At 44.0% G+C, this 27,241-nt stretch overlaps 1 protein-coding gene and 1 long non-coding RNA gene across 5 annotated transcripts in view; one reads left to right on the plus strand and one right to left on the minus strand.

The window, feature by feature from the left end:
* VIT (vitrin) overlaps positions 1-27,241 on the plus strand; it is a 123,097-nt gene that overhangs the window by 49,645 nt on the left and 46,211 nt on the right. For both annotated transcript variants that reach the window (XM_077135060.1, XM_077135061.1), the window contains exons 4-8: positions 1,062-1,218; positions 4,414-4,547; positions 10,975-11,052; positions 18,924-19,106; positions 25,535-25,600. In XM_077135060.1, coding sequence (XP_076991175.1) covers positions 1,062-1,218; positions 4,414-4,547; positions 10,975-11,052; positions 18,924-19,106; positions 25,535-25,600 — 618 coding nt within the window. The remainder of the gene's footprint in view (positions 1-1,061; positions 1,219-4,413; positions 4,548-10,974; positions 11,053-18,923; positions 19,107-25,534; positions 25,601-27,241) is intronic.
* Positions 20,426-27,241, minus strand: part of LOC143661448 (uncharacterized) — a 101,492-nt gene continuing 94,676 nt past the window's right edge. For 2 of the 3 annotated variants that reach the window (XR_013164603.1, XR_013164602.1), the window contains 3 exons: positions 24,417-24,997; positions 24,138-24,277; positions 20,426-21,273 (listed from right to left, as the gene is read on the minus strand). This is a non-coding gene — a long non-coding RNA (uncharacterized LOC143661448). The remainder of the gene's footprint in view (positions 21,274-24,137; positions 24,278-24,416; positions 24,998-27,241) is intronic. The other variant, XR_013164605.1, reaches the window with a different exon arrangement.

The raw sequence follows: 27,241 nt of genomic DNA on the forward strand, positions 1-27,241 counted from the left end.
AAGACACTTACCTCCAAATTCTTGCCTTCTCATGGCCACACAAACCATTGCTGCCAACCATCCTTCACAACAAGCTCAGACCCCTCCTGAGCTTGTAATTTGGACTGAGCTCATATTCCAGAGTCCATTCCGAAGAGCAGAGCCCAAACCGAGCACATTCAAAGCAGCGGGTCCCGTCTAGGGGAGATTTTCCCTCAGGAGTTTTGGAGAGAAAACCTTTGCAGTGAAGGTGCAGGCCTGCCTCCTTTTAGACACTGTCACTAGAGTATTTCCTCCACCTTCATCCCCAGGCAAGCTTCATCCCCCAGACGACTCGCTTCTGCATGGCGCTAGCCTGGCAATAGGAGTAACAGAGGCAAGAAGGAGGGAGAAAGGCTCAGTGAGCTTCCCCTGGCTGCAGGGGAAGACGAGACCAGCAACTCCCTCCCACCTTGACCCTAGGAGGGCTAGAGAACCTCTAGAGCCATATATGGCCCCTGTAAATAACCTTCCATTGTGTCCCGCATCCTCCATGGAACACAAGCACTCAAGCCTCCTTAACTTGGCCCAGTCCTACCAGTGCAGTGTCCTCTTACCAGGCTCCAGCACAGAGACCGACCTTGTCGTAGTTGTTCCTGGCCCCAGATTCTGTGCTCCTTGCCTTTGCCCTTCTGCAATACTGTTCCTTCCTGGGAGGTTTCTGAGAATTTTCTTTTTTCATGGGCTAGCTACAGGACATCTGAAAAGCCATTCCTCTCCTGCCATTGACTCAAGATTACATTTCCAGCCAATAAGGACATGATCATTTCCATGAGTTCTCTTCTCTTAATTGATTATTCACATAGCAGAGGGATCAACCTTTTGTTTTTGTTCTCAGCAGATTAAATGCAATGGGTGGTCACTGTTATTCTTTTGTCTTGAGGAATGTCCTAAATACATCTTCGCTTTCATTCTGTGGAGACCCTGGGTCAGAGCTGGTTCTGGCTTTCAGAGATTAAGTAAATGAACAGTTGTGACCTGACAGTCACCCTGCATATAAGCTGAACCACAAGGCTAATTGTAACCTCATTTTGTATTCCCAGCTGTGCCTCAGATCAGCTGTGACGTCAAAGCTGGGAAGATAATCGATCTTGAGTTCCTTGTGGCGTGTCCAGCAGGGTGCCAGGAACCCTCATACCATGTTTATGGCAGCGGTGTTTATGCCTCCTACTCCAGCGTGTGTGGTGCTGCAGTTCACAGGTGGGCAGGGGGCTCGGAGGGAGGCCACATTTAGCCACTGAATGCTTACAAGTCTCACCAGGCCTTCTGTACTCTATCTGGTGACCCTATTCCAATGGATGACCCCCACCAGGCCTAGTCCTGGGCTTCCTGTCACAGCACTCTGCAGAAAGAGTAACCATTCTTATGACAAGGAAACTAAAGTTCTTGTTGATGTACAGCTTTTTTTTTCCCTACTTCTTCATGGTTAGCAAGGAAATGATGGGGATGTGACCAACAGAGGCCAGGAAGTTTAGAGGAAGGAATGTCACAGCTGTGGTAGTGGCCTGGGGACAAATGGGAGCAGGAAAAGTGAGAAGGAGGTGACAGGTGGTCAGCTGTTGACTGAAATCCAGGAAGAAGGGCAGGAAGCCTGGCATGCTTTGGATTAGGTCACTGCCTTATACAACATACCATGCTCAGATGTCTAATAACAAGTGAGTCCCTAGATCCTTTCAAACTAGAATGCTGGTGAACATATTTGATGGATCATATTTTGGATCAAAAAGGGAGCCCAAGTCCCAGGGAGAGGAGAGAGAGACTTCTCTGAGATAGTGGCAGTGGAGATGCTCAGCTGGGCAGCCATAAGAGCTGGCCTGGCGGGGGTCAGTGCCTTCTTTCTGAGTCGGGAAGCTGAGCCTCAGCTCATCCCAGTCCACTGGCATCTGGTCAGGGAGGAGGTGAGCACCGGGGTCTGGTTCAGCATCATGCAGGGCGCTCTGAGGAATGTAAAATTGAGCTGCTTTTGCTCTTCCAGTACATCTGGGCGTGGATACAAATAACGTCACGTTTACATCAATTCCCCAAATCATCATGGTTCTGAGCCCCGCCTGCCAGATGAGTGGACGTGCATGCAGCCTCTTTCAGACTCTCGCTCCTCTGGTATCTTCTACCTCCTTGCACATTCTGCCTCCTTGCACTGCTGGGGCCCCCTGTAATTCACAGACCACTGACAACCCCAGGACCTGCCCTTCTCTAGGGGGATGTTTTGGGAGTATCCACGTCCTCCAGTTAAACCCACCACACAGGTTTACAGGCACAAAGGAATGTAAATCCAAGAGTGGAATAGCTACTTTGTGAGAAAGAAAAGATGAGAGATGCTTCCACTTTCCCCATTAATTACAAGCAATTAAAAGTAATAATATTTAGAATTTTCAGTCTAGGCCAGTGGTGTGCTGGTAAATGTTTAACAACCAGACTTCCAAAAAAAAAAGAGGTGGAGACCTGAAATGCCAGTTTCGCTGGTAGACATAGTCCCACCATGAGGGATTACAAACGGCCAATCTGCCGTCAACCAGCTCACACACTCCCTGAAGGTTAACAATCGACTCTCAAGAGTTGATCCAAGTGGCTTCCATACCATCTTATATCCGAACATCAAATATTGTCCTTCTGAGAAAATTTCCCATCTACTTGGGAGACTAAATTAACCCAGAAAATCTTTAGGAAATCATACAAAACAGGACAAAATCAGAAGTTGAGTCATGAAGGCAGGATTCTATGACCTTTGAGAGGGGAACAAGCAGAGTACTGTCCGAGCCTCCCTGGAAGGGCAGACCTGGGATTTGGGCTGTGTCCTGGAAGCTGCGAGGTGTCCAGGAAGGCAGGAGTAGGGCAATATAGGATGAGAGTCTCGTGGACGGGAATAGAGTGGTTTGTCTGGGCAGCTAAGACCTCCCTGACCGCAGTTGAGAGAAGTGCAAGAAGTACCCTGATTTTGGAGAGGAGAGGGCAGACTTGTAAAGACTTGAGGGAATGGTGAGGAACTGGCATACGGAGATGCCTGGGTTTCTGAACCCAGGATGGGGCAAAACAAGGATTTGAGATCAGGTAGACCCAGGTTCAAATTCCTGCCTTGCAATTTACTGGCTCCAAAACCTTGAGTGAGTCCCTCAACTTGTTCAAGTCTGTTTCAATGAAGTGGGAATACCCAGCAATCTCTACTCCAAAAGCACCGATTTGCTGGGAGGACCCGGTGAGATGTTGTAGGCGGAAATAATTTTTAAGCAATTAAGTGCTTTACTTGTCAAGTATTATCATCACTGATCATTCCTTCTGGGTCATTGGGAGGTTGAGTTATGGTTGTTGACTCACCAGGAAGGTGAAAGGGCAGGAAGCAGCAACTCTCATTCCTGGAAAGGAGGAAGAGTGCTAAGGAAGAAAATCAAGGTACTTTTTTAGCCCCTGTGCCATTTTCCACTCTGGGTCAATGAAATGACAAGATGATTGTGTTATCCAGGAATCCAAGTGGAGCCCCCGTCTAAGAAAGAAGGAAAGGAGAAGATGTGCTCCATCATATCAGGATCTAAAATCCTGGAAATTAAAGAAACTATTTCCAGTCTTTGAGGGACACTTTATAGTGACTCCAGTTTAGCAGCACACATTTCCTCCCTCCACCAAAGCCAAATGGAATAAAAGTAGCTTTGCTTTTAAAAATTTCATCCCACCCTTTAAAATAACTGAATCATTCTGTGATGTCACAAAACCAAACTGGAAATTGTCAAGAAAGAGATTTTACTTTAAAAGAACTGGTAGGTGTGTGCTTGTGAAAACCTTGCATCTAAAGCTCCTTTTATCCAGGGTATGGACAGATGCATAAAAAAATAAGGATAAAAAATAAATACATAATAAGGGGGGAAAAGGGTAAGAAAATAGGATAGAGTGAAATACTGCTGGTCAATGAGAGGAAGGACTAAGGGGTGTGGGATGTATGACTTTTTCTTTTTATTTCTTTTTCTGGAGTGATGCAAATGTTCTAAAACTGATCATGCTGATGAATACACAACTACATGATAATATTGTGAACCATTGATTGTACACCATGTATTTTATTTCTCAATAAAAATATTTTAAAAAATGGTAAGAATGAATGAGGAAGTAAGGGGAAAAAAATAGAATATGAGGCCTGGGGGCAAAGAGAAGTTCCTGGCTGGCGGTAGATGCAGGTCATGAAATAAGAAAGATAAAGGACAATCTGGGAAGTGACAAGCCAGGTGACACTCCAGGCCAAGCTGTGATGGACGCACCATCCTTGGCGGGTCAGGGAAAACCTTTTCTTAATCTCGCTGCTTCCATACCTCTAGATAAAGACGTTGGCTGGTTTGACAGTCTGTTGATCAAATCAAACAATATTTTTCTGTTCTTTCTTCAAAAATTTTCTTTTTTTTCTCTTCATAGAGGTGTGCTTGGTACTTCAGGAGGAACAATACTTGTTCGGAAAGTTGCTGGAAAGTCCAGGTACAAAGGGAGTTATGCCAATGGTGTCCAGTCCTTATCCCTACCACGATGGAGGGAGTCCTTCATTGTCTCAGGTACCCCCACACCAGAGAAACCTTTCTAAACATGGAGCGTTCGGGTTAAGTGGCCTCACACACCGAAGTGTACTCTTCCCAATGTGCTGATAGTTTTTGTTCGCGGCCCACCTCAGTTCATAAAAATGGGAAGCATTAGTTCTTCTGACGATTAGGATGACAAGCGAACTGTAAGAATCTGTGATAAATCACTGCAAGGATAAACCTGGAAATATGAAAAGCCTCCAGTTGTTCACTTTAAACCCATTGCAGCTATCTGTATGTCCAATCAAGCTGTTAAATGGGTGAATTACATTTAAAACCTTGAGTTTTGAACTAGTCCTTCAGTTAAGCCAGATGTACTACTTATCGAGAAACCTTATTCTTGAGAGTTCCAGTAAATGAATGGATATGGGCACATGCTGCTAGAGAAAAGCCTGGATTGCGACTTTAGATTAAGTTCTCCTTATCTAGCTCCATAGGACTTTTTAAAACAATCATTTTTACTCTTTTCCATTCTTTCAAAGTCATAACAATGAATTAATTTTTTAAATTTTTTTATCGTATAATGCAACATATATAAAAAGCAAAGAAAGAAAAAAGCACTCTTCAACAAGTAGTTACAGGACAGATCCCAGAGTTTGTCATGGGCTGCCATACCATCCTCTCAGATTTTTCCTTCTAGCTGCTCCAGAACCAATATTGGAGGCTAGAAGGATGAGTTAATGATTTTATTGTGAAAAGGCAGATAACCAAGAATTTTTGTCCTATCGTGACCCAATCTCCTCCTTTTATACATTTTTGTGAATTTCCCCAATCCAGTCTTTTATTTTGAAATTTTAGAGATCTATGTAGAAATTATGTACAATCACCTCTGTTCCCCAGGTGTTAATGTGTGCCATGGTTACTTTATCTATCAATCTTTATATCTATCATCAAACTTTTTCCCGGCCCAGGTGAAAATAAACTATAGGCATCATGACACTTTGCCCCTAAATATTTCAACACACATCTTGCAAAAACAAGAACATTTTCCTAAATACCAGAATACCAATATCACAGCTAAAAAAAAATTCCAATAATATCATCTAATAAACAGTTTTTATGCAAGTATATCCAATTATCCCTAAAATATTTTTTATTTTAATTTTTTAATCCACAATGCAGTCAAAGATCACACATTGCATTTAATTGTCACAACTATATAGTCTCCTTTCATCTAGAACTGTCCCACACACCCATGACCTTTTTAGGTCAGGAATGGTATTGGCATTTAAAAAAAGTTTTTTTCTTTTTTTATTCAAACGTCCATACCCTGGATAAAAGAAGCATCAGAAACAAACTTTTCACAAACACACAGGCACATTGTAAATGCTATATAGTTATACAGTCTTCTTCAAGAATCAAGGCTACTTTTTAGGTACTTCCCTCCAGCCACCCTAAGACACCATAAACTAAAAAGGGATATCTATATAATGCATAAAAATAACCTCCAGGATACCCTCCTGACTCTGTTTGAAATCTCTCAGCCACTGAGACTTTATTTTGTCTCATTTCTCTCTTCTACCTTTTGGTCAAGAAAGTTTTCTCATTCCCATGATACCAGGTCCCAGTTCAACCCCAGGAGTCATGTCCCATGTAGGGGAGAAGACAGTGAGTTCACATGCCAAGTTGGCTTACAGAGAGAGGCCACTCTGGAGGTGACTCTTTAAGCCTAATTGTATGTAGGCTTAACCTCTCCTTTGCAGATATAAGCTTCATAGAGGCGAGGCCCAAGATTGAAGGCTTAGCCTATTCAATTGGTTGTCCCCACTGCTTGCGAGAATATCAGGAATTCCCCAGAGGGGGAAGTTGAAAATTTCCTCCTTCCTTCCCAGTTCCCCCAGGAACATACTTTTTTTTTTTATTCACTGCCCAAATTACTCTGGGATATATCAGGGCATCACACTAACCTGTACAAACCAACAAGATCTCACACTCTATTTAAGATTCCACGCAATTATGGTGTTCAAGTAAACTGACCACACAAATTAAATTACATAATGTGCTACCCAAAATATAAATTTTCCACCAAATAAACATCTTACCTTTTGGTCTCTCACAGATGTTGAAGTTTGAAAATATGGGCCATATCAACCTTTACCTAGTATTTACCTTAGTCCTATCCAGATCAGCCTTACTCGTATCTCTAGATGAAGTTTGATCACTTTTTCAGCTTTTTAAACAGTTGCTGAATGGGGTAATGCTGACTTTCATAACTTCAGTGCTCTAACTCTGAGTCTCAGGTGTCACATAATACCCTAAGTTTCAGGGAATGACCAGGTTATATACAAATATCTCAATATCTCAGAAGTTAGAAATATCAATTACAACTCCTAAATCAGTGTGACTGCTGTAAGAGCTTTCAATGTAGGACCCTTTACAATAGACGCCAACCAGATAACCCATGCTTCTGACTTCAATTCTCTGAATTTGTATATTATAGTTAATTCATATGAGAGAGGCATGATAATATTTGTCTTTTTGTTTCTGACATTGCATTCAACATACAGTCCTTAAGGTTCATTCACTTAGTTGCATGCCTCACAACTTCATTCCTTCTTATAGCCACCCATGAGTCCATTGTCATTGTATGTAAACATCACAGTTCCCCCTTCCATTCCTCAATCATTGGGGATATTGGCATCTTTTAAGAGTACAGACCAGTGGTCTTGCACCATGTCCCACAACGTAGATTGGCCCAATGTTTTTTCCTCAGGATTGGATTTGGCATAAACATTTTGGCAAGTTTGCCACTTGGATAGTGTCATAGTTTCTCTGTCATGCCATCTCTATGGCCATATCAAGAGCACATAAGCCAGTTTGTCCAACTATTGGTGATACTGAACTTGAATGCTTGGATACTTTTCCATATCTCTCCATGGTAAAGATATCTTGTAATCAGTAAGCCATTTGAAATAGCAAGAAGAACCTAATCCCCATCAAATTTCACCTAATTATTTTAATATCCATGTTTGGTCCTTGCTATAGAATAGATAACATTAGTGATTGCAAAATTATAATTTTTCTAATTCTGCCATTCCTTTTACACTCATTAGCTAGTATTCTCATATAAAGAAGAGTGCTCCCTCCCTTTTAAAATGCCCCTCTGGACTCATGGATTATTATTTTTTCATATACATGTTATAATCTCAGCTGGAAACGCACATGGCAAACATGGAACATCTGCATTTCCTCCTCGCATCCCAACAATGTTAGATTTTAATGGAACTCCCCTGAGAAGGAGCCACTGGTGGGAGGTCCATTTGACTTGGGGGCCAACGGAAGCAGGGAAGAGAGAAATGTCTTATAATATAGTAGTTTTTCAAATCTAGGTGGTTTTCAGGCACATTCAGGCATCCAGGGCCCAAGCTCCTGTTATCTCAATGGATAAGAGTTGGAATAGATTAAAAACAGGATTTGTAGGGTGTTTTAGTTTGCTAGTTGTCAGAATACAATATATCAGAAACAACAACTTTTAAAAGGGGGAATTTACTAAGTTGGAAGTTTACAGTTCTAAAGTACTGAAAATGCCCTAATTAAGGCAAGTCTATAGAAATGTTCAAATTAAGGCACCAACAAGAGGTTACCTTCACTCAAGAAAGTTTGATGAAGTTCAGAGTTTCTCTCTCAGATGGAAACGCACATGGCAAACATGGAACATCTGCTAGCTTTCTCTCCGGGCTTCTTGTTTCATGAAGCTCTCCCAGGGGCATTTTCCTTCTTCATCTCCAAAGGTCTCTGGCTGGTGGGATCTTTTTTCATGGTTCTTTCCAAAATGCTTCCTCTTTTAAAGGATTCCAGCAAACTAATCAAGATTTGTTTGGAATGGGTGGAGCCACATCTCTGTGGAGATAATCTAATCAAGTTCCCAACCTCTCTAGAGCTGAATAGGGATTAAAAGAAATGGCTGCTTCTGCTTAATTGGATTAGGATTAGGTGTGGGCTTCCTAGAGTTCATAAATCCTTTCAAACCTGCACATAGGGTTCTTCTCAATTTAAGCAGTTCCACTGGTGCTACATACCAGGGTTCAAATTAGGCTTATTTCTCTACTAGGTCACAGTAAAAGGGTATTAACCATAGAAACCTTTGTCTTATAACAAAGAATTCAGAACAGGAGTCATTCAACAATACTTATGTCTAGAATGTAGACTTGTTGAACACAGGGAAAAGTAGTCTCCACATAGGTGTTTACCAAGTAGTTCCTGGCTAAATAAGAGTATTTCAAATTTAAGTGCTCAGCCAGTATTCCAGAAATCCCAACAGAGGCTTAAAAGAAAATTAATTCCGTGAGAGTAGCAATGTTTTGGGTTTTTAAAATGAAAATCAATCTGCTGAGATTATTCCCTAGAAATCTCACTTGCATTTCCCGTCTTTCCACCTAGTGACATTTAACCAAAAGTATCCTTTTTGCCAATGATCATAAACATTTGTGTTTCTGGAATGACTAGGAAGCTTCTTTTGAATGACTGCACTGGGAGAGTGTGCTGCAGCCTAAGGGTATCAACTGACCAGCCCCCAAGGAATTCTCCCGTTATTCGGAGGCTCAGATGCCTTGATGACCTTTCTCTACATTTTTTATTTTCAATTTTCACACATCACTGTGCTCCTTTAATTGATGAACTTGGATGGGCTGGGAGGGGAGAGAGTGGACTGTGCGTGTTTGGTCAATATGATTTTTCCATGGTCCAGGAATGCGAAATTTCGGTGAGGGACCTCCTCATACTGCCCATTTGCTCTTTGATCCACATTTCAGAAGACTGAGCTCATGCTCCTTTTCCTTCTAAAAGAAACAGAAAGAACCACAGGATTTTAGACATGAGAAGAGTAGTAAAAAGAGGGAAATAATGTCTCTGCATTGTTCTTGTTGATAAAGTGTGGCCCATAGCCCTGGGGCTTCGCTGGGTCTGAGAACCTCAGCAGTTGTCTATTCGGACCATACATGAAGATGAGTTAGGACCTGGAAATGCCAAGTTCTGCTTCCCCAGTGTTCTTAATGAAGGGGAGGCAAATGAAATAAGCCTACTCATTTGGCCTCATCTTGACTGTCAATGGCATTTATGGATAATAGAATAATTTTTCCACCTCTGTAATGATAATAGTTTCTAAACATTCGCATACTCCTTTTTCCATTAGATCTATACAACTTCGTGTAGTAGTTAGAACCATATCATTATCCCTATTTTCTGAATGAAAACTGAGATTTTCAGAGATTGAATCACTTTATGAATGGCAAAATGAAGCCTAAACCCAAATATTCTTCTTTGACTCTAATTTTTGGTCTGCAGGCCCTGTGCCAACAGGAGGTTTGGCAACCAGGTTCTGCTCCAGAGTTCCAGGCTCCCATCTGTCCCTCCTCACCACCTCCTACCTAAACCCCTCCCTATCAAAGTTATCCCCCCAGTGGAGGGCTGAAATGCTTTCTTTATTAGATGTAAATATTGACTATTCAGTTACCACTCCCCAAAACAGTATCTGGATTTTAACAGAAAGCAAAACATTAAGATATTCATTCACTCCTTACACAGGATTTTAGACATGAGAAGAATAGCAAAGAGAGGGAAATAATGTATTTACGGGGCGTCTGCAATGTACCAGCCATTGCTCAACGACTAACAAGCCAGACGAATTATCTGCTTTCATGGGGTTTACCTACATTCCAGCTCATAGGGCAAAATTCCAGGCATCATTTCAAGGTTGGAGGAAGACTGTGCAGGCAGCAACCTTCTCAGGCAGCGTCCAATCCTAACAGCCTTGAGGGCTACTGACCCAGCCCCCCCCACCCCACCCGATTATTTTTCTTTTTTCCCACCTCCACGGTTTCCTCTGATGGGCACTGGCCATCCTCCTCCTCCTGGCTGGCCTTGCAAGTTTCTCTCCCTGCGTGGGAGACAAATGGCTATTTCCAAGGCTAATCTGTATTTACCTTCCCCGAGCTTCCTTTAGTGCCACGGAACTCAAATGGATCACACAGGGTCTGGGAAAATGAGGGGCAACCTGTCCACTGCCAGGCTCACACCCAACCCAGAGCGTGCCACCACCTGAAAGGACAGCATCATGGAGTGTTTCTCCATTTAGCTGCTGACATAATTAAACATTCAAAGCCACAGAGATTCAAATCTTAGCTCACATGTCACATCTTCATGGGTGAAATGAGGGTTATGAATGTTAAACATCTCTGGGTCATAGAGATTTTATTGCTTCCACTCTGATATTAGTAAAACACAGTCTGTCCAGGAAAACAGAATGCCACTTTGATTTTCTTATTGTAATCAACAATTCAGTGCGGGGAGACTGATTTTATTGAACTCAAGAGATAAATTGGAGGGAGGGGATGAATGTATCAGTACAGACCAATCTAAAGCTTCTAGCATTAGAAATAAATCTTTTTTCTTTCCTTTTTTGCAGAAGGTAAACCACAAAAGGATGTAATCTACCCATCAGCTCTTACATATTCATCGTCTAAAAGCCCAGATGCCAAAGCAGGCAAGTGTCCACGTGTGATTTAATCAAAATCTTGTGAGTTCATAAACATGCAATATTGTATTTTAGGAGATAGTGCAGAAATTAACTTCTTAACCAGTCAGACACCACTGATTCCAATAAAATCTTAACAGATGCCAGGTACATGGCAGAGAAACCAGTGGGATCAGATGGCTTCGGCTGAAGAATTGAAGGCTTTACTTTTTTGGTTTTGACAATTCAGAATTGTCTCTGTATTTGTGCTATTTTCATTCAGAATGACTATTGCCTTGAATGTTATTGTAATGTTACTTTAGAAGATGGCATGACATTCTGTCTGGAAATGTCTCCTGGCAGCTGACAGGAAAAGGGCTGTATCTACTTAGGTATGAAATGAAGGGAAGCAAAGAGAATGTGGGGCTTGGGTGATAACGGCAAACAGCTAATCTGAATGACCCAGGCCAAAAAATACACTGTTTGTGGGTTGTGCCAACCCAGTTTCCACATGAATCACAACAGGGGGTGCAGGAAGACAACAGGAATGGAAAATACCTATTTATAGGTTTCTGTGTTAAAGCAAGAACTGCACATTGCATCACTGTGTCTATGAGGGTGCTATGTTTTCCCACACAAAGAGAATACATGAGTTGCTTTATAATGGGAGTTTTGCCTGGCTTCCAGACACTTGATGAGCTAACTGATTTTCTTCAGTTTTATTCATGTACTTAAGGTGAACTTGGGTTAAGAGCAGCAACAGAAGTTACCATTTATTGAGCACTTGCTGTGTGCCAGACTCTTGTTTCAAGAGCTTTGCCTCATGATTGCACTTACTCACCTCAACACCACCATGAGTATATACTATTCTTAGCCCTAATTTACAGTTTGAGGAAAATGCAGCACAGAGAGGCTAAGTAACTGTCTTTTGCAACACAGCTAGTAAGTAGCACAGTTGAGAATTGACTCACACAGTGTGTCTCCAGAAACCTCTCCATACCCATTCTCCTATATCCTTTTCAACAATAATAGTGCATATAAAGAGTCCTAATTTGAGGAGCCCTGGTTTACAAGTAGGGTATTTTTTCCCCGATAACTGCCCCCAGCTACATATTTCATGACTTCCTAATTGATCCAGTAATCCAGCTCTGTCCTGTGTGCTAACTTGTCTCAATTGCAAGTATCGAGCTGAGCCCCATCCACCTTGGAGGGTGGAGGAGCTGGTCCTCCATGCTGCACCCCACCCCACCCCACCCCACACTCCTGCCCAAGCTGGTGGTGGGTGGCGGTCCTTGAGGACAACCTGGGATACTCCAGTTACTGAGATACCACCAGTCTTGGCTTGCCAGGACCTGCTGTGGAAAAACCACAGACTAATTGTCTTAAAAGGACTTTTTCGTCTCAGAGATTTGGAGACTAGCAGTCCAAAATCAAGGCGTCACCAGGCCATGCTTTTCTCCAAAGCCTGCAATGTCCCGGTGGTGGCTTGTGGCCATCCGTGGCTCAGGCTCTGCCTCCTTCCCGTGGCTGCTGCCTCCTCCTACTGCATCCTATTGCCTCTCTTTGTAAGGACTCCAGTCATTTGGATTAAGGGCCCCCTGACTCAGTCTGGCCTCAACTTGAAAGGGCCTTTAAGATCCTATTTAAAGCAGGTGCCCACCCACAGGGCCAGGACTGAGGACTTGGAGCATGTCTCAATCCCCGACACCTCTGTTCCCATTTCAGTGTGGGCACAAGGAAGAGGGCTAGGTGGAGGAAGTCTCCTTGAAGACTGGCAGGTCGGTAGAAGGACAGTGGCTCTCACCTCCATTATCCCAATCAGACTGGTGGCCTTTGCTGATACAGATGTTCTGAGTGGTGATGTGTGTGGTTATCTGGAGCAAGGGGCGGACTTCAGCTTTTTCTGGCTCCCTCCATTGTTGGGGCCTTTCAGAGGAGCCAAGGTCTGTGCCCGCATCTTAGAGTTGGGTCTTCTAGGCTCTGGTGCCCCTGGGCAGCCCCTTATCTCCTACCCTTTCATGTGGAACCACGGCAATATGGGGCTGCCTCCCATCCCCTGTAGGGCCTAAGGAGAACAGGGAGGAGGGGAGGTCACCTTCCCTTTCTCATCCCACTTCAGCTTTTGCATCCTGGGCTCTGCTAGCTTGGGCCACCCTAGAGCCCCTCTTCATAGGTTCCTAGCGAATAAACAGTCTCTAGGTTCACGTGAGGTCCCCACCTCCAGGGCTTCAGGGCAAGCACCTCCTCATTTCCCCCCGGGGGAAACCACACTTCTGGACCCTCAGAAAACTCCCCCCAAATTTCCTCTCCATACTCTGCTGCTACAGGGTGGGCCTTTGGGTCCTCTGGCTCAGGGAGCATCATCTGGAATGAGATGCCCCTCCACCCGCTCTGCTGGCCCATCCAACCTTGAGGATGTTCATTTAGTTTGGGCAGGACAAAGCATGCAGGAGGGAAAGGAATAACCTTTCCCCTGAGCACTGCACTCCCCGAAACGTGGCAACTGACCCCTCCCCTTCTTCTGTTCCTTTCCTTCTGCTGACTGGGCTGGGTGAGGTGGGCTTGGTGACTGCAGGTTCTACTGGGCTGGACCCACCTGTGGGCAGGTCAGTGGCACCTCCGTGTATTTAGAGTGGGGGTATTTGGTGCCCACTGGTGCCCACAGACCTTAGATTTGGGCCTTGTCCAGAATCCTGGGGTAATAGGAAGGGTCCCCTGTGACCTCCTGTGATAACAACTACGTGTTTTCCCTGTGCCAGGCACCAGCACCACACGACATCCTTGAGGCAGAGAACTCATTTCATCTGCATTTACAGATAAGGAAGCTGACCCTTAGAGGCATTCAGTAACTTGCCCAAAGATCTAACTGGCCAAACTACCAAAACATTGATTTTACTACTTGGAGGCAGCCAATTTGGCAGGTGGAGGTATAGAGGGGTAAGAAAATGGATCCAAATGATGACGCAGGTTATAAAATCCATTGGGTTTCTCTGTCCTCCATAGTAAAGACCATTTCCATAACTTCATTTCTATCCACCCCAACAGAAGCCTGGTCCATATGGCTGGATGCTTTACCCAGGAGTAGTGCTGGTGAGACAGATGTTTTTCTCACAATTTATTGCTATACAGATTTACAAATGAGCAAAAGTCATAGCGAAAACACCAGACACCACTGACTTCACTTGTCCCCACTAATGAACTATCTCAACTTTCAATGGCAGCATCACCTGGTATCACTTTCAGTTTCATGGCTGCCAGAGTCTGAAAATTCAATCCATTCATTCATTCAATAACCATAAATACCTTCTATGTACCAGGCGGTAAACTAAAGTCTAAGGATTCCAACATAAAAGAGATAACTTGGGGTCTCACCCTTCAAGATAGAAGAATCTCTCTTTAAAGTGACAGTCATGTCAGGGAGTAAGTTTGCATCAATTCAAGTGAAAAACTCCAAAGGAAAGTATGAAGGAACAGACCCCTTTGTTGCAGCTCTTTCTTAAATAATGAATATCCCTTCAAAACGAAAAGAAGCAGAAGGGATGGAGAGGTGAGAGCCAGATTGCAGTTCAGGTGTCAGCATGCCCCTATAAAATGTTTCTTACTTTCTGCTAGGACATGAATTAACAGGTAAATCAGGTTAGGATGCCCCTTCTTTTCCCCAAAGCATAACAACCTCCTTCCATGGGAAACTATCTCATTTGAAAAAAGAGAAGGCATTTTGATTTGCCATGTGCAGCTCACACTGAAAACAGGCATTACCTGAGATTTAGGTGGTGTTCCCACAGGCAGATAGTAACCATTAGGCAGCTGTCATCTGGCTAGATCTTAACGGTACACCGAGTTTAATAGAAATAGGTAAGTGTTGTAGAAGTTCACCAAAAACTGGGAAGGCACAGCCTGGCACCACAGCAAGAGGAAGGAAAGAAAATCCACATTGGTCTTTGTTGAGCAAGCGTGCCCAGGAGAGCTCCAGCTGGCTCCCCCAGGCTGTGAGCATCTCGTCCCGGAGGAGAGTCTTATCTGGGAGGAAAGCCCAGCTCAGGTCTATGGTAGAAGATCTGCCCTCCCTGCCCGTGCCCACCAAGGCCACCTCCTCACACTCCTTTGAGAATAAGGCCAGCACCCTACAAAGACCTCACGCCCCTCTAACAGGAACCACTTTCAGGAATCTTCAAGCATCTCATGTGACCTGTCTTCTGCTTTTGCTCCCCTTTTGTGGAAAAGAGCATGGAATTTGGAATCAAAGAAATCTGGGTTCAAATCCTGGCTCTGCTACCAACTATGTGACATTCTCCTCAACTTCTTTGAAAATCTGTTCTTTTTCTTAAAAAATGGGAATACTTACTTTTACTACCTAAAAGCATTCAATTTGACAGGTGGGAGGTATAGGGGAAAGAAAATAAATCCAAATAGTGGCTTGTGACTAGGATTGTGATTAACAGTAAATGTGCATACTTTTGTACAGAGACCTTCTCACTATCTGGCCCGTACTAGATGCTGAATACACATTAGATTGTCTTCCCTCATACTTCACCCTAAGATGTGTAGTAAGTTCATGATGGGAAGAACCAAAGCCGCCTCCATTCCTCTGACCTCCAGATGTTGCTGCTAAACTGCCTTCAGTTTTGCTCACATTTGAAACCTCCTCAAAGCCCTGTTTTCTACTGGGGGAAGTGGAGCCATATCATAGTGGTAAATTGTAGCTACTGCCATTTACTGAATATCTACCATGTCAAGCACTAGGTGGGCCCCTTGTGGACATGATCTCCAATTATGAGAACAGCTTTGCTAATTAGGTATTACCACCCCCACTTTACAGTGAAAGGAGCTGGATTAGAAAGGGTTCTCTAAGAGGAACAGAACCAACAAAGAGAGATCTGTAAATATGAGATTTTATAAAAGTATCTCACTCAACTGTGGGGATGCAAGAGTCCAAATTCCATAGGGCAGGCTGTGAACTGACAACAGCAATGAAGGTCTTTAATGAATTCCTCTGGAGAGGCTGGCTGGCTGAAGTAGGCATGAAAGTTCTCTTCTGACTGCTGAAACTTTCACCTCTTCCTTTAAAGTATTCAACTGGTTGGATCACATCTGGCTGATTGCATCAAATCAAACTGATTGGATTTTCTCATTGTGGAAGATACTCCCCTGGGTTAATCATAGATGTAAATGAACCTTAGATGTAATCAGGTTTAAGTCCACAAAATGAACTCGCAGTAACGGTTAGGTCAGGGCTTACTTGACTGGGCACCATCACCTGGGCAGGTTGACACATGAACTCAACCATCACAGAAACCAAGCTCAGAAAGCTTTCATGGCAAAGACTGGGGGGTGGGGGTGGGGGACGCGCAGAGCTAGGCATCCAATCCCAAGACAGCCATGGTTCTCAAAATTAGATTTCCAAGGCCCACACCTGATCAACTGAACTAGAATCTCTGTGTGCAGAGACCCTGGAATTTTCAATTTTAATACCTCTGCTGTTTTAAAGCCAGGCATGGGGAGCTTGGAAGGACTACCTGCTGTTGAGAAGCTGTTGTCAAAAGCCATCCATGGGGTGCAAGGGTAGTTCAGTGGTAGAATTCTTACCTGCCATGCTAAACACCTGGGTTTGATTCCCAGCCCATGCACTTTCCAAAAACAAACAAAAAACAAAAATTCAACAAATGGTGTTGTAATAATGGGACATTCACATGGAAAAATAATGAAATGTGACCCTGCCACACAGCATACCAGAAAAAGAGCCATCCTCAACCTTGTCCAAGAGAGTAATATGTTAAGAGCCTAAAGGAAGGTTTAAAAGCTTTTTCTCATGAAAATGTTTTAAAAGATACCAAGCTGTCCATGTGTCTGAGACTGAATGAAGAAACTGTTCTACTGGCTTTATTTCAAAATACTCAAGAGAACCTGATCCCATGAAGAATTCACTTTGGGTCTCATTAAGGACATTATGTTCAATAAAGAACTAAGAGTAACTGGGGTAGAGTTATTTTCTGTGTCTCCTCTTTTAAAGTTAGCTCTGATCCATAATGGAGAGCAGGCAAAACCCACAAGGCTTGGAAGCCCAGGAAGATGGCTTAGGTCGGCTGATTTTTATTACATGCTAGGAAACATCTGTGTTCTAAGCAAGCAACACAAAGGCTTTCCTTGAGATATTTAACCTGCAGATGAGTATTAGCACATTGGGATTGTCAGAAGCCTGATAATTAGCTAATGGTGTGAGAAAAAGATAATTCAAAATATCAACCCCTAATAAATTTAAAGGTGGCAAAAGTGTTCACTGTTTGTAAACAAGAGGTTTATTTTTAGTAAACTGTGGTTTACTTAATGATTTGCAAGTAAAATATGCAGCCATCTTATTTGTTTATTTCTCTCCAAATTAATAATTATGTCTCATTTCATAAAATATGCAAGTGATTTTATTCAATGGCTTGTCTCTGTATGAATTGGTCAAACCTGGGTCTGCCTCTCCCTAAAGAGGCATTAATGCCTGGTAGCATTTACCAGAAGGTAAGACAAAGGAGTACTTGGGAGAAATTGGAAACTTCCCTAGGACTTGTTATGAAAGCTCAATCCCTTTAAAGTAATGGAAATGTCATAAATAACACAGGTTGGACTTTGCCTGAGGATGGTGTGAAGACTGGCTGAACTCTGGAGGCTGCTGCCAGCTCTTTAGTAATCTGTCTGGCATAGTCCCCGGGCAGATATAAAGGTGCCCAACTCTTAGCTTCCTGCCTCACTGGGCTAATGCCTACAAGGCTGGAATGACTGGGTTCCAACCCAATTCCAGGGGTGCTGGGGGCCAACCTGCTTCCCCTAGTCAATGCCGTGATTCCCGCAGGAAGTGGCAATGTCAGGGTGGGGAGATGGGCAGATCCAAACACCCCACCACATGTTTGTCTGTGTGGTTGGTCTGGGGCTGAGGTTATGGCACCATTTGCCCAGATGCCATAAGACGTCGAAGAGGATGAAGAGTGCAGGGCCCTCTTGTCTCGGATGCTCGCCCCCTGGCCTGCTGTCCTGTGTGCCAAAACTCATCAACTGTCAGAAAAATTAAGGCTGGAGCTGGAATACTCTAGTAGACTTGAATAATGCCTCCACAACGTAAAAAGACATCTGCACCCCAATGGCTGGATCCAGGGAATGTTACCATATATGACCAAAAAATGAAAAAGGAAAAAAAAAAAAGTCTTGCAGATGTGATGAAGTTGAGGTTGCTGAGATAAGGAGATCAACCCGGATCATCTGAGGGGACCCTAATTGCAATCACACGTATCTTAATTAGAAAAGGGAGACAAGAGGGATTACACACAGAGGAGAAGGCTAAATTGTCATGCCGAGCCTAAGAGTAAAATCTGGAAACAGACGCTAGATGCTCTTCATCATCTAGTTAAGTTCTAGTGCCCCCATTTATAGATGGAGAAGAAACTGGGGCCCAAAGGATTTAGTTGATGAGCCATGAACCAATGTGAACTAGAATATCTAGAACATATTCACAGAGTGAGTCCCAATGAAAGGGTCTAGAATCCCTTCTATCCCTGAGCCAATGTGAGCTGAAACAGCAAAAATATAAACACAATTCTTTATGAACCATTGTTTCTGGAGTGTGTCAAATCAATTTGATAATCGTGTTCTACCTTGGCTATATTGTAGCTTTTAACCTACAATTTAAATTTAAATATTTTATTGTTATTTAATCTTTGGTTTGTCTATTGGCTTCTCTATGTCTAGACTATAGATTTTCTCAGGCAGGAACATTCCTCAGGACACCATCCCACGATGCTTAGCACAGGTCTTTGCATATATCTAGCACTCAATCATTTTGTTCATTTAATCTTCTCTCTAGTCCTGTAAGAGCCTAGCAGCTATTTTGTAGACCTCAATGTAATTCCATCCTCTTACAGGTGAGACAACAAAAGCCTATCAGAAGCCATCCGTTCTAGGGGCAACCGCACAGCCGGTCACGCTGCCTCGGGGGTCGGTGGCTGAAGCCACCTACTCTGCCTTGCCGAGGCCATCCCCATCTGCAGTCTCTACTGCTGGGAGCCCCAGACCACAGCCTGTGGGCCACAGGAGCCAAGAGATGGGTCAGTATGGAGACCTTGTGTTGCCATAGACAAGGAAAATGGGTTGTTGGGATTTTGTACCTGAAAGCCTGCGTGTAGCCCCATCTCTCCTCTTTTACGATGGGCGAGGGGAGCACCTGAGAGCTGGGCCATGAGTGTGTGGCTGGAGATGTTCCAGATTTGCAGGGTAAACTTGTACCCGGTAGTTCAGGTCCTGACTCAGAGGTAAGCAAACTATGCAGAAGGAGCTTAATATAATTCAAAAACTAACACTGCTGTTGTTGTACTTTTGAAAGGTGGGTGGTACATGAAGCTTTCCTATTACAAAAGTCCCCATTTCTCCAAAGACTCAGTTGAACGGGTAGTAGGTTTCTACATAAGCACTGTCAGTTTGTGTGTATGTGTGTTTGTTTTAAGTGGAAAAAAGGTTTACTCCCAGAAGTCTTCAAATCAGTATTTCAGTAAAACAAAACAAAAAGAATCCCTTTAGGAAAACCAACATGCCTCAAAATTTTATCCCTTTGCTGATTGCTATTCATTTTACCACTTGTACTTATTTCTTAATTCATGTTTTAGGCTTCAGCAAAGTCCAATATATGTAGTTAATCTCAGCATTACATCAAACAGGACTCTGAGAGAGCTCCTCAGATGGTCCAATCTTGAGTTTCTATGCAGGCTGCAATGCCCTGGGCTAATAAATGCTTATATCATTTCTAAAGGTCTAAAGGTTTTCTGGAAAGCAGGTGGGAAATTCCACTACTGGAGAGCCACTAGCGCCATAGCAATTTTTTCTAGATTTCCCCATATGGTCCCCCCAGCCAGGAGTTGTGCTTTACAGCCTCACCTGTAGCTTCCAGATATTACGGCCAGAGAGCCCAGCTATCTGTCCACCCATCTCTTTACCAAATTCCAACTCACACCTCAAATGTTCTAGATATCGTTCTAAGCACTCTATGAATATTAGCCTGCTGAATCTTCATCTCCGCCCTATGAAATGGATAGATGTCCTCTAATGTGGTTCATCCATTGTACTGTTGAGGAAACCGAGGAGAAGGGCTGTGAGGAAACTGGCATCAGGTCCCACAGCTGGGAAGTGGAAGAGCTGGGATTCAAACCTCGGCAGCCTGAGCCCAGGGCCTCTGCCTCCTGGGAGACCCAGAAGAGGCCCCACATCTGCGACCCGACACACACGCAGCTCCGATGCGACACGTGGAGGTGACACGATTAGACACAGGCAACCCCTGCCGTCATTAATAAAAAACAATAACCGACCGCACACAGCCCACGTCACCCAGGTGCCACTTCCTCTGTGCGCGTCGTTTTCTTTAAACTCTGTGCGTTATGGTCCCGTTGTACAGACAGCTCACGGAAGCTGCGACGTACAATAACCGACCGCGCACAGCCCACGTCACCCAGGTGCCACTTCCACTGTGCGCGTCGTTTTGTTCAAACTCTGTGTGTTAGAGATTCTTATGGTCCCGTTGTACAGACAACTCACAGAAGCTGAGACGTCAAGTTCCAGAGCAAGGATATTATAAAAATGATCTCTTTGGCTTTCTGAAATACCCCAGACATCCCTTCTAGCCTGTTTATGCTTCGCTCAGGCTCAGGCTGACGTGGCACACCTGACAGCAAAAGGGCAACAGGAGGGATGCTTTTTCAACAAAGGTCAACAGGGTCAACAGGGGTCAACAGGGTCCTGTAGCCAGAAGTTTTATTTTCTCTAAATTTCAGCCTCTTCACTTTGAGCCTTGATTCTTTCAAAGACGTGGAGTCACTGTGCACATGTCTGTAAATTGTTTCTTCCTGTTGTTCCCTTAGAGAACATGGACTTTTACATAACACGTATAATTAAATATGTGGCATATTTACATGGCTACACTGGGAGCTTTGAAATCTTGTTGTGACTTAGGCCTGGGCTTGTGGAAAAACCTCAAAAAACTTGAAAGTGGTGGCTCCAATTTGGCAAAATTTCATTATTCCTGGCCTGGGGACAGGGACTCTGGGTACAGCCTCCCAGCCGCCGAGTTCCTTCCTCACCCTTGTCCAGAGCCCTCCTTGCTGCCCCCCGGCTGCCGGGCAGACACTTGGGGCAGGTCTCCAACAGCACGCCCCACGGCGACTGAGAAGGAGCCAGCTCGGGACTTTTTAAAAATTGTATTGCCTGTTGAAAGGATTTTCCATAGACCTGGGGAGAAGTGAAAATTGATGTTAGAATGCCCATGTATTTTTAATTTTTAAATAACAGCGTTTTTTGAGAAATTTTTCAGATACCATATAATTCACCCATTTGAAATGTACAATACGCTGGTTTTTAGTACCTTCGCAGAGTTGTGCAATCATCACCACAATCAATTTTAGAACATTTTATTGCCCTCCCACCCAAAGAAGCCCTGGACTTATTAACAGTCACTCATTGCACACTTTCCCCCCAACACTGGGTCGCCGCCAATCAATCCACTTTTGTGAATTCCTATGTCTTAATGTATAGCTGTAAATATTTGCTGAGGTTTCGATCTATGTTAAGTATATTAAATAATATATTTAACTCTGTCGAAATGTTTAGTATCGTTAAATACTATATTAACTATGATCAATAATATTTAATATTTGGATAACTCCTTTTTTCTCAAATGACCTCAAAATATTCTGCCAATTATAAGAGAACAACTCTCCTACTGCAGAAAGACAAGTGAGTTACTGTTACCACATTTATTAAGTATTTTTCTATTTTCTCTTTTATGTGTGGTTGTTTATCTTGGTCAAAAGATTCTAGAAGTGGAGTGCATAGGTGTTCAATCAAAACCTAATTAGCTTATTCACTCAGCAAACACTTATTGAATGCCTGCTGTGGGTCAAGTCTTGCTCTAGGGTCTTGGGGTGTATCGGTGAACACATCCCACCGAGATCTGGCAGTAGGCCGCTCTCGCTTAGGACATCTGACAAGAATGTAGCCAGAACTGAAGCCACTTGCTTCTGGACTTAGGATCCAAGAGACATCTTTCCTCTAAGGCAAGGAAAAGAGCCACCTCTCAGGCAGGAATTTGGAAGGAGTGCAATGGAGACTAGAAACGTTGCAGTGGAACGAGACAGGAGCTCCCCAGACCCAGGAGGAGAGGCTGACCCAGGTGGAAAACCTCCAAGGAAGGATGGCTGGGTTCCAAGGCCATCTCATGGCCCTTTACCTGATTCATAATGTGCAAACCAAACAAGACAGACAGGCTGAGAGCATGGGAGCCAAGAACCAGAGTGTGCAGTAGAGATCCTCAGCATGGGGGCTTTTCTTCACAGGAGACCCCAACATCTACATTGGGACCTGCAAGACCCAGGTTGCCAAAGAACTGCCTCCTAGGGCCAGAAAGGGCATCCTGGGAGGCCAGGTCCAGAGAGATGCCTAGGAAAGAGTTCCGGAGAAGGCGGAGAATCCCTCAGCAGGGCCAGCTGCATCACCACAGGCTTAGAGGACAGAGTGACTTCTCCCAGTGCTGTTTACCTAGTCAGGTTCATTTACAAAAGTGCCATGGTTGACTCAGCTGCTTTAACAGAGTAAATATGTGCGCAACCAACCAAAGTGAGGCCAGGGAGGAGAAGCAGAGTGCATGCTGGCATCTGTGGTCTCCCCCTTTCCTAGTCCCCGTGGCACTGTCTGGCCAAGGGCAGCCAACAGGAAGGAAGTGGCGAGAGCTGGGCAGGAAGCGAGGCCAGCATCTACACTGCTCATCCTTCCACATCCAATTTCCTCCTGTCAACGTTTATCTCACCTGTGAGAGTTTATCTTCCCTAAGGTGTCTGGAGAAGATTTTTCTTAAAGTCCGGTCTCACAGACATTAAGGGAAAGAAAAACATTCGTAAGAAAGATGAGCAAAGGTGCTGATCAGACAAGGCACAGAGAAAGAACTGCAAATGGCCAAGAAATATAACAAAAGACACTCGGCTTCACCAGGAATCAAATGAATGCAAAGGAAACAATAAGAGGTCATTTTTCAACAATTCAGATTGGAAGTTGGCAATACTCAGTGTAGGCAAGAGTGTGGGGAAATGACCCAGAATGTGGACTTTCAGGAATATATCCTAAGGTAGTTAACAGTCAAGGGTGAAGATGAGCTGGACCAGGATGCTGAAAAATAAGTGGAAATAGTTCAGTTGTCCATTGTTGGAACAGTTGAGGAAACTGCTTGACAGCCATTAAAATTATGATGAATATGCGCCCGTCACTGACATGAGAAGACTGGCCAGTGACAGACGAAGTTAATGAAGCAGGCTTCACAACAGCCTGCGTGCCACCAGATTTGTGTAATCGTGTGTGTTGTCCATGAAAACGTGTGCATAGTAGAAGAGATGGAAAACTGTGTACAAATTGCATACTGGTAACTGCTGTAAAGAGGGTTGGCAGGTGATTTATTATACATAGTGTGTGTGTATATATATGTATATATATATATGTATATGTATATATAAACAGAGAGTATGTGTTATCTTTTTTTATTAGAGAGAAAATAAGGCTATTTTGAATTTGTATCCAAATAACTGAACCAGAGACAAAGGGCTTCATTTACAGACAGAGATAGATCCAGTTCTAAGAGAAGTTGATATTTTCCAAAAACTCTCATCTCTTCCCCTCCATGAAGCTTCGTTCTTTCTTTCAGCTCGCTTTTATATGGTCCCTTTCCCCAAAAGGGGCTTTGCATTTCTCCTTACAGAATCCCCAACCTCCCTCCTTCCTTTTAAAATCTTGCTTCAGAGAAATTGCCCAAGAAATAAAGAAGGCTGAAATACATTTGATTCTCTCACTGAGTAATTAAGGCTAATCCATTGCGTACCTTTAAAAATGACTGAAAGCTAATGCTGTTTGCATCAATACTGTGTTAACGCAGTTCAAGCAAATTGCTAAATGTTAAGTGACATTTCTATTGACAATTACTTTATCCTTCTCACAAGTGAGTGGCACAGTTGAAGAGAATTCTTGTTAAGAATAATGAGGTGTAAAGAAATATGGCCTTTTGGTAAAAGATACTTTCTTTGGCAATTGTGAGATTCAAAGGTTGTTATTACCTGGACTTTTCGGTCAGGGTTTTGCATTAAATTCATTTTTTCCCCATCTCGGTGCCTCCTTCAGAGCAGGCAGGCTCAGACCATCCAAGGACGAAGCTTTACCTGCTTCTGACCTTGGAAATACCTTGTGAGATTGGATCCTGGAAGGAATGAGAACAGGTAGATTAGCATTCATGCTCTGACCGATTGAAAGTAATTGCAGATCTTGGGTCCACCCGCCCCCCCCAACCCCACAAGAGAGGTGGGAGGCTGCCCACGGCCATGCCAGCAGGGATTCACCTTTCCAGCTATTGATGAAAAGTGAGCTTGTTTCCATGGGGTTTGTCTTTCCAAATCTTTGCCATTTGATTTAGATTTGAACAGAAAGCATTGAACCAATTAGGCCAACTAAAGTTCTGCTCAAGGGTCCGACTTATAAGGACACTTGTAAGGAAAGTAAGGAAGCCCTTCCATAAGCAAAGCCTTTCCACAGTCTCGAGGCCCTGCAGGTGACTTTGTGGAGGCTGGGACAGAAATCCCTAAGGGTTCAGTTGCCAGGCACCTGTAAATCTAGAAAGTCACCCCTTCAAGTTTATGCCTGAGGAACTAGGCAGAAAGAGTTGGAGGAAGTTTTTAGCATCTCCCAGGCAAAGAACGGAGCCAATTTTGCTTGGGTCCTTCTATAATATGGGGTATTTGATATATAGAGAGATAGAGAGTTAATGGAAATGCATTCTCTCTTCTCCAGGAATTCTCCTGTGAATTGAGACATTCCCTGCTCATTTTTGTTTACTTCTGGGTACCCCCTTAGTGGTTCGGTCCAAGAACTGGAAGGTGAGAGGGGTGAAGGAAGTTCTCTTCTCTGTGGCATTGCTGGGGACCTGCAGAGAATAAAAGGAAAACCGGACAGGGTTAGATGCTGTTCACAGCCTCTGCTCTGAGCCTGGTCCTTGGACCAGAGGAAGCGATCCTGGACCACACATCAAGAGAGTCCAGGTCTTCTTCCTTAGAGAGTTAAAGATTCCTTGAGGCTTTAGGTTCTCTGTCACTTTGACACAAGGAGCAGGGCTCATGTGTCCCCTGGACAGGGCCGGCAGCTTCTGCAAGTTTCCTAATTGCACCTGTGCCAGGGGCCAGGCACTGTTCTCCTGGACAGAAGAGCTGAAGAACCAAACAGCTGGGTCCCAGGCCCTGAAGCCCCATCGGGCCCTGGGGGCACTCTCTGCTCCTGTCCCCTTGGTCAGGCTTCCTGCCTCCTCGGCATGTCCCTGAGGTGGAGCCAATTACACAGGGCTTGGCTGACTTCCAAGGAAAATCTGAACTCGGGTCATTCTTCTGGGGGTGGTGGGGGCAAAGTAAGGGGAGAAAGCAGCTTGGTGGTTGCATGTGAATCGGTGACCTTGCTGTAATCTCTTCAGGTACCCAAAGGCAGGATTCATTGGGATCTGCTTTCCAGAAACTTGCTGGAGCTGATGTCAGCCTGGGTAAGCTGCCTGCTGCTCACCACCTGTTGTCCCCTGAGGATTTGCAAACACTGGCCTCCCCACCCACACAGAGCTGGCCTCTGCAGCTCAGTGCCAGGTCACTGGAATTTGGGGTTGCACCAAAGCATTTTAACTTCCAGAAAATTTGCTCTATTTGCTTGGCCTGTGGCCAGTGTATCAGGGAGAAAACCTCTGTCAACTTGGATGCCCAATTACTCTTATCTTGTTTGTGTCAGTTCAAAAGACTCCTCCCTGAGCTTCCTATGCTCCCACCCTGCCCATACAGACTGGCCTCTGGGGAAAAACCGCAAAGACCTGGATATACCACACTGTCCCCTGCTCCCTACCAGCATCTCAGACCCTCCCACCTACCCTCAGAGCACCCTAGGCTGGGAAGGGTTAGGCACGAGACCCTGCTATGGCTCCTATCACATACCACAAGTGACGGCCGGTGAAGTCATGTGGGGTCCTTAGAGACTTTTCAACCGGCTCTCACCTGGGATCTAATCTCGCAGCCCCTCACTTAGAATACCAGGAGGTCATGGGATTGGAAAGAACTATGCTAAGTCTCTCTGGTCTGATTTCTAACTGAACAATGAGCCTGCATGGGACATCCAGCAGGTGCATTTACCCTCTGTCTGTCAGCTGCTCATGGTGGGGACTTTCCCAGCCCTTCCATCTGGTGGCAACACTGTTAGGTCTATGGGACCTCAGCCTATTGTTCCCAATTTGTCTAAACTAGTGGTTCTCGAAGGGTGGTCTGGGGACCCTGCTTTCAGGCATTCCGTGAGGAGCTCCTTTTTCCAACTCTGTATCTTCATGAGACCAGGTTTTCTCATATCCTTTAACCAAAACGGGTTGACTCAGAAGCTGACGTGTAGTTCCAGCTGCCTTCTGTTCAGCCTGGCATTTGAAAAAATGTGCCATTATTCTCCACACACTCTTTTTTGTTAGAAAATAGAGGTATTTTCATTAAAAGTTATGTGAAAATATAATAATATATGGCCATCTTAAATAACTTACTAGTTAAATAAGTTGCTACTTATTATTCTGTTTCAAATGGGAGAAGCCATAGTTTTAATTTCTACTATATGGTCAAAAACAAAAGTTCAGACCCTATAAACAAAAGCTCTTGGTGAGAGGGTCTTAATAATGTTTAAGAGCAGAAAAAGATCCTGAAACCAAAAAGTTTGACTGCCTTTCAAATATATGAGACCAGCTTTCATCTCCTCCTTTAGAGCTCACCTTCCCCAGGCCCCAATTCCTCCAACAGGTCCTTATGTGACTTGGTTTCCAGTTCATCCTCTAGCTACACTATATTTTGTTTATGACTTTGAAAATGGGGTACCCAGAGCAAAACGTGATGCTGAAGCATTGTGTGCTGGGGATTTGTCTCCTTCATCCTGAATACTCAGGCCCATTAAAACATCCCGAGGTCTGTTTGGGGAAAGCTCTGTCTCGCAGCTGGCTCATCTCCTAACGGGCTCACAATAACTGAAGGCCTAGGCTTTTCCTTCTTGTCCTTCCGTAGAAGCAGGGCACCCTAATCCTGTCTAGTGCAGCTGAGTTTTTTTTTTCCAGCATTTAAAATTTTTATTTTATTTATTAAACACACCAACATACAAACACGAACATTCCTAC

Source organism: Tamandua tetradactyla, chromosome 17 (assembly GCF_023851605.1).
Source record: "Tamandua tetradactyla isolate mTamTet1 chromosome 17, mTamTet1.pri, whole genome shotgun sequence".
NCBI lineage: Eukaryota > Metazoa > Chordata > Mammalia > Pilosa > Myrmecophagidae > Tamandua > Tamandua tetradactyla.